Here is a 7,764-nt window from a genome sequence, read left to right as displayed (position 1 = left end):
GGTTCAAATTTTTTTTTCTTATTTTCCTGCTCAAAAACCTAGGTGCGTCTTATGGGCCGGTGCGTCTTATAGGGCGAAAAATATGTGCTGCCTGCTACCCTATTTTCATTTTTAATATTTAGAGTGGGTGAGTCTAATAGCAGTGCACCTATCCATTTTTTTACCCCTGGTTGAGCAACCCATCATTTTTGGGCTTCTATCAATAGAAAAAGCCCAGAGAACCCCTTTAAATTCCTATGCAGCCCTGCCACAGGCAGGCTCTCCATTGGAACTAATGTGTGGCAGCCTCCCGTCACTCAGGACAGGTGCTGCTGCACACACACTTCATCTTCCCTGATCTCTGCTGGGGAATGCCAGAACACACCTGGAAGTGTGCGCTAAATTTAAAAGTGTTAAAAGTACACGATCAGCATTACTGCCATTCGTGGACATTAGCCCCAGTTTCCTGATGTTTAAAACAGCAGGCACCTGCCAGCTAGGATGCCCTCTGCAGGTGCCATATTTAAAGTATATATATATATATATATATATATATATACACACATATATACACATATACATATACACACGGCAGTCGGGAACAGGTTGATAACAGCATCCAAGTCTAGTTCCACACTCACGACAAAGCTAATCCGACAGACTGTTCCAGTTCTCTGGATCCGGATAGTGCCGCTCACTGTCAGACCGCATGAGAAAACGGCTGCTCAGCAGCATAAATGCTGGTATTTGGACAAAAACTGTTTCTTGTGGCATGCAGCGCTATCCCGCCATGCCAGAGCTGGAGAACATCTGCAGGCTGTTCTCTGCCGATATAGTCTGCCGGATTAGCTTTGATGTGACTGTAATAGTACAATGGCACCCATCGAGTTATTTGTAAAATGGTGGAGTGGGCATTTTACACCACAGCCATTTTGCATAAATAAATGAGCAGAGGACGATGCAAAATGAAAAATTTCCAGATATTTCAGTGCCCAGCTTGTGCCACCACACCCCTTAAATTGTTAGGCAGATTCTACTGGGTATGGAAATGCCCTAAATGTGGATGCAAACTGCTGTTTGGGTACACAGCAGGGTTCAGAAAGGAAAGACCACCTTTTAGCTTTTACAGCCAGATTTTGATCAATTGGTTTACAGGCGCAATGTTTTCACAAGTCTCTGGGGGACCAGTACAGCAGTTGTGTGAGCGCTTATATTTTGTGGGATGAATTACCATTATCAGGGGGACATTTTTTGATCACTTATTTTGCATTTTGGAAAGCAGGAGAGGAAAAAAAAAAAAAAAAAAAAAAAAAAAAAAAAAAAAAGGCAGCAATGCCACCATTATGCCTCATTCACACGTCCGTGCTCAAATCCGTGAGCAGGTGGTCAGTGATGCATCCGTTAAGCTGCACGTGATGGATCCATGTTGGGTCCGTGTGTCCTATTTTTGCTGTCCATGTTGCATCCGTGTTTCACTGACACTGAACAGCTGAAATATTTTTTTCAAAAGCATCTCGTTCTGATGATCCGTGAAACACGGACCCATAGAGTATAATGGACGTGATGGATCCGTGCTAAAAACACTGACCCAAAAAAAAACTGATGTGTGAACACACACATTAGAATGAATCGGGACGTGTGCTATCCGTGGAGAACACGTACAGCCCACGTCCATAAATTAGGCTTTACTCTTTGGGTTTTGTTACTGCAGCGTGCAGGAAAAAATTCTGCTGGTCAGTAAGATTAGCAATAATAGTTTACTTTTTTTCCATTTACACAAAAAAAAAAACATTTTTCTGGGCGCAGTATTTTATTTTTTCTGGTGATAGTCTTGTGTGAGGGCTCACTTTTGCAGGAGTTCATGTTTTCATTGGGAAAAATATATATATACGGTATATGTTTTTATGTATTACTATATGATGTCTTTACATCCCTATATGGATGTCTGATTTTCATTTTTTTTACATTATTCATGGGATAACCCCTTTAAAAATATTGAGCCATTCTCACAAAAGGGTTAACGTTTTCTAGGTGAATGAATAGTACTTACCTCTATCTCTAAATTACTAAAAGGCCAAACTTTTATTTAAGCCCCATTCTTATCATTAAGATAAGAACTGAGTTATAATGAGTGTTTATAACATCAGAGATCAGGAACCCGTCAGGTGAGCAGCCTGGAGGAACAAAGCGAAAATTCAGATCCTGCTACTAGATAAACTCAGCCCTGTACAGAGAAAAAAAGGGCTCCAAATTTTTAATGATCAACTGAAAAAAATATCTTTAGCTCAAAATGAGTACAATGCAATAATAAAAAAAATTATAATAATTTGCCCCAAAAGGTGTACATAGCCTTTAATTAAGTTTGTGGAAAAGGGTGGACAGATCTGTACATAACTACGGATTGCAAATGAAAGTTCGGGAAGCCACGACCTGATGACATCCTGAATATCTGACCATTGATTAGCGAACATTGAATGAACAGATCATCAGTGCTCCTAATAATTGAGGAAGTTGATTGACGGCAGTCCTTGAGAAGTTTACCAATCGTACAATTCAAATATTTGGCACTAATTTTAATTGCTTATTGTCCACCATTTAATAGTCATTTTTTTTCAACTTCAATGACCTAGCCGCTCTCTTTTTAGGTCTTCAGAACTTGGCTTGGCTCACTGTGTACATTTTCTGGTTATTTTAACAGTTTACTTACTATCAACTAATGGACTCTAACAATACCACCTATTATGATGTCTTCTGAGCTAATGCCATTCGTTTATACCACGACAGTAAACTTGAAATTTGCCCTGGACACAGGGGCATTAAATACCAATTAAAGCACATGTCCTGTGCTTATAATGCCTACAACTTAAGGGCCTTTTACACTGGGCTGATGATCAGAAACTAACGTTTGTAGGAACGTTTCTTTGGCTAATTATTGGCCCATCTAAAGAACCCACCTCAAGCAACACTCAGTTGTCGGCTGATCTGATCTTTAAGCATCACGCACACGACTGTATTTTTGGTCCGTGTCTGACCGCATTTTTTGCGGATCACAGTGACCCAGCAAGAAAAGTGGACAGCCCACGGTTTCCATCCGTATACTGTCCGCGGCCATGTGGCCAGGATGAAGATTATACAACCTGTCCTATTCCTGTCCATTTTGCAGACAAGAATAGGCTTTTTGACAGTGGGTCCTGCTGGAGGCACAAGGACTACATCCGTATTTTGCAGATTTGTGGATACAGTTGTGTGCAGGAGGCCTTAAAGGAGTATTCCCATTTCAGACAATGGGGGCATATCGCTAGGGACCCACACCTATACTGAGAACAGAGCAGGGAAGGTGGTTGCTGGAAGACCCAGGGGTTTCAGAGTTCTGGCCACCGCCAAACGCTCTCCCCATAGGATTGACTGGGAGCGCACGACAATTGTGTGGCCACCACTCCCATTCATTTCTATGGGGCCAATAGAAATAGCCAAGCCAGCGCTCGGCTATTTTCGCTGGCCCCATAGAAATTAATTGAGGGTGGCTGTGAACGTGCCCTACACGACCCACAGGGGTCCGTTCTCGATATTTATGTGTGGGTCCGAGAGGTGAGAACCACACCTATAAGGCAATGGGGGGCATATCCTGGTGATAAGCCCCCATTGTCTGGGATGGGAATACCCCTTTAAGGGTGCCTTACATGATGGAGTTTGGCCATGGGATTAATGGTATTTGCCAGGCCCCATCAGGGGATGTGCTGCCGGCATAGTAACAATCCTCCCTCCCCAATCCAGTTTTCATCGCCCTATGTAAAGGATGTTTAAACGAGTGCCGACTGACCCATTTTGTACTAATGTATGGTGCCCAAGCAGCCTGATGCTACACACCTATATACCAGTCACTAGGCACTTGCCATGAATCAAACTCCCTTCCAGAAATCAAATAAATTAGTTTATTGGAAAATTGTACATTTTGAAATGTAACAGATCTAGTGATTAAGATTTGAAACAGGCAAAAACAAGAGAAAAACATGTCAAAGTATTGGCAAAAAGGGGGTAGACATAGGTGTCTGTAGTAGCAAAAGTATTATTAGTTTAAAAGTGGCATTGTGTATGGTACAACATGTACAAATCTCTTGTAGCAGAGAAACGAAAATGCGCGTTAGAGCGATAAGGGCCCCCACTGCAGTTATTAGTCGCCTGGGCAGTGCGAGAGGTTTATGGCAAACAGTACATTTTAGCAATACCCATGGTGTCAGTTTGGAGCTATGAAAATGCATGTGAGTCGGTAACACTCGAACACGAGGAACCATAAACGTTACTTGTTGTTTGCACATCTGCATGCTAAATGTGGTCAGTGGGTCAGCCCAAAATACAGTAATCCCTCAAACTTCAACACAGTAGAAAGTACAGCAAATCCAGTCACCCTTTGCCTGTAAACAATCCTCGGCTTATTGGTTAATAGCACTTAAAGCACCAATCTAAGTGCATTAACTCCCATAACGATCCCCGATCATCGCTTGCATAAAAGATCAAGAGGGCACCCTCTTGTTATATAATATCTACATATATCATACAGCTCGCAGCTCTGTGAAATCACAGTGAAAGCCCTAGAGAAATAAACACTCTTTACAGCAGGACGTCAACCTGTAACAGTAAGAATAGGTGAATCTAGACCTCCCCCATACAAAAATGTATGAGTGTCTTCTTCTGGAAATCTTGCCAATTAGAAACTCTAGGCTCTACTTAAAAACCTGGTTGATTTAAAAGTGAAAACAGACCCTCTTATCTGCCATTTTACAAATCTTTTCACTATTTCACTTGCAAATTTCCTTGATTTTTTTTTTTTCCAATCTGGAAAAATCAACCTCAACTGTAGTGCAATTAATTACTTCGTCCATAATGTAAAATGTCATAGCTCTGTGGAAAGATAAGAAGATGCTCCAGTAAACATGAGATCGGGCACTCCCCAACATAGGCTTGAGTAGTCCGTCGGAGCTGGGAAGTCCAAACTAGTGGCCTCTTACAAATTCAGAACTAAAAACTTAAGAGCAGAAATAAATAGACAAAAGGGACTGTAAACAGATCCACTTTCCGTTGAACTTCAGTGATAAGAGTTGGCATGACCTTCACAGTCGGTAAAATTTTAAGACGAACCTCGGAGCATCACACCCAGAACATTCAGTCTTGAAAAACTCCACAAGGAGTTACATTCTCAAAACGTTAAGACGCTTCATCCATTGTCTTTAATCCCTTCAAAGTCATTTACTTTGAGATTTTCTTCAGCAGGACTTTAATTTTTGATTGCTTTTTTTTCTCGCCATTCTGAGATAGGTCATGGGGTGTGGTCTTAAGTACGGGAATCCCATGGACTTCTTGAACTGGCTTGCTGTCATTTGGAGACGAAGGGAAGGAAGGATGGGGTGCCTTAGAGACAGGTAAAACACTGGAGAGTTGGTGTAAGCTGCAAGACTTCTCCAAAATACCATTGTATACCTTACTGGCTGGACTAAAGACCATGCTTTGGCTTTCTGTCAACCCTGTGGTGTCAGGGGAGGAGGTTTTAGAAACATCTGTGGTTACAGGAGAGTCTGTAGATAGAGACTCCTCACATGAGGTTTCCTCTTTTGAGATCTTCCGTATGGGCTGCTGCTGAACCTCCAGACTTGAAGGTGGTGACTGTCTTCTTCCAATTGAAGAGTTTAAAGAATCACATTCTGAGCCTGTATCTTGAGCTTCCCTGATGGCACAAAGGAAAAAAAGTTTAGATAACAGAATTAATAAAATTTCAAAATAAATAAAAAAATGTTGTAGAGATGTGTAGAAATGTTGTAGAACATTAGGAATCTTAGTGTTGGTATCTCACTGGGGTTTGATCTCTGAGAGTGCCACTTAATCAGAGAATGGAGGTGTAGTGCTGCATCCCCTGCTAACCAGGCCCTACATAATGGTACTCCTGGCCAAACAATTGTTCAGAGACCTGCAGGCATCCGCAATCCTTTAACTGGGCCCGCTGTGTGTAGACAAAAACACAGCGCTATAACAGTGCTCCCTTCATTTGGGCTCCACTTGATCATAAATTAAAGGGGTTATCCAAGAGTATAATAAGCTCCCCCATATGCCCGGGCGGCTCACATTGAAATTACTTAGCCCGCTCCCCACACTGCCACTTCTCCCTGTGCGCGGATGAAACACCCCCCGGTGTCAGGGGGAGCAGCCAATGGCAGGCGGGGTATGAGCCTCCCTAGCATCGCTGGTGACACTAGGGAGGCTTGTCTCTTCCCTGCCCGCCATTGGCTGCTCCCCCGCAAGCGGAGGTGTGGGGACCAGTAGCAGCGCAGGGAGCGGGGTAAGTAATTTCAATGTGAGGGGCCCCGGCATATGGGGGAGCTTTTTATACTCTTGGATAACCTCTTTAATGAAATATCTTAATCTACCATAACATGGAAATACCCTTTAAAGGGTTATCCAACCACTATAAATGACCCCCCCCTCCCAAATCCAGGCCCCCCCTCGTATACATTATACTTACCTGCTCCCCGGCACCAGGTCCCTGCACAGCCGCAGGGGGGGCCGGAGCAGCCAATAGCAGGCCGTGACTGGGACGAGCATCCCTAGAATAGTGGGTGGGGTTAGTGAGGCTTGTCCCCGTGGCATCCTATTATCTATCGACCCCCATCCAGGGGTTTTAATCCGAGTGACGGGGAGATGCAGAGGCGGCCGTGCAGGGATCCAGAGCGACGCGGGTGTCGGGAAGCAGGTTTAAGTATAATGTATATATGAGGGGGGCCCATGCATTGAGGGGGTCATTATAGGGGGTTGGTCACCATTGCGGATTATAAGTATACGACCTCAGTGCAACTACCAAAACTAGTCTGGAAGGTCTGATTGATGATGTTGGTGCCTAGACCTGAGTAATAAAATCAATACCAGGGATCAGCAACCTCTGGCACTCCAGATGTTCTGAAACTCGCAGAATGCTCATCTTCATTTCTATGGGAGTTGTGAGAACAGCCAAACATTTGCATGCTGGGAGTTGTAGTCTCAAAGCAGCTGGAGTGCAGAGGGTTGCTGATCCCTGATCTACACTATGCTCAAATGGTTGCTGAATACATGGCACACAAGTATTGCTGTTAGTATACAACCAAGTTATAGATTCCAAATTAAAAAGAAAAAAGAAGGTCAGAAAGGAAGTTAGATCTAGTAGAAAGGGTTTGGTTAAAACGGTTGTCTAGTCTCAGAAAAGAGGGATTACTTTTTCCTCCCTAGAAACAGTGCCTCACATCTTCATAGGCTGTCCCAGGTATTGCGGGTCATCCCCTTACAATACCAGACGAAGCCTATGGACAAAAAAATAGCAGACCCTTTCTTTCCAGTTGGCTAATAAAACCCTTAAATGGGCCAGGCCTACATTAAACATTATTTTACCATAATTCTATAAGACAAAACTAGTTACTTTTATAATTCACTTTCAGTTACAAAAATGATCCAATTGAGAGATATTCTCTTTACTTCATTATAATGGCACGCCCTGGTGTTTCATCTGTATACAAATGTGCACGTCCGCTCACTGAGGTGGTCGGGCACTGTACCACTAAACTAAAAATGGTCAAACCCAATTCAGCTGAAAGCTGGACTGGCACTGGAGAAAGCAGGGAAGGCATAAGGCAGCCATTCTTATCCCAATGTCAGGTTGCTGTATCAATCAGATCTTTCTTTATATAGATTGAAAATTTCAAACCTTGTTACAGGGGCTGTGTCACTTCAGTAAATAGTATTTATCATGTAGAGAAAGTTATTAGAAGG

The 7,764-nt window shown here is 43.0% G+C and overlaps 1 protein-coding gene across 2 annotated transcripts in view; it reads right to left on the bottom strand.

The window, feature by feature from the left end:
• Window positions 1-3,897: 3,897 nt before the first annotated feature.
• The window catches only part of STIM2 (stromal interaction molecule 2), a 96,116-nt gene continuing 92,249 nt past the window's right edge, over window positions 3,898-7,764 (bottom strand). For both annotated transcript variants that reach the window (XM_044296619.1, XM_044296628.1), the window contains exon 12: window positions 3,898-5,698. In XM_044296619.1, coding sequence (XP_044152554.1) covers window positions 5,224-5,698 — 475 coding nt within the window. In that variant the 3' untranslated portion in view covers window positions 3,898-5,223. The remainder of the gene's footprint in view (window positions 5,699-7,764) is intronic.

This window comes from Bufo gargarizans, chromosome 1, assembly GCF_014858855.1.
Source record: "Bufo gargarizans isolate SCDJY-AF-19 chromosome 1, ASM1485885v1, whole genome shotgun sequence".
In the NCBI taxonomy this organism is placed as follows: Eukaryota; Metazoa; Chordata; class Amphibia; order Anura; family Bufonidae; genus Bufo; species Bufo gargarizans.
This window is presented reverse-complemented; position numbering and strand designations above follow the sequence as displayed.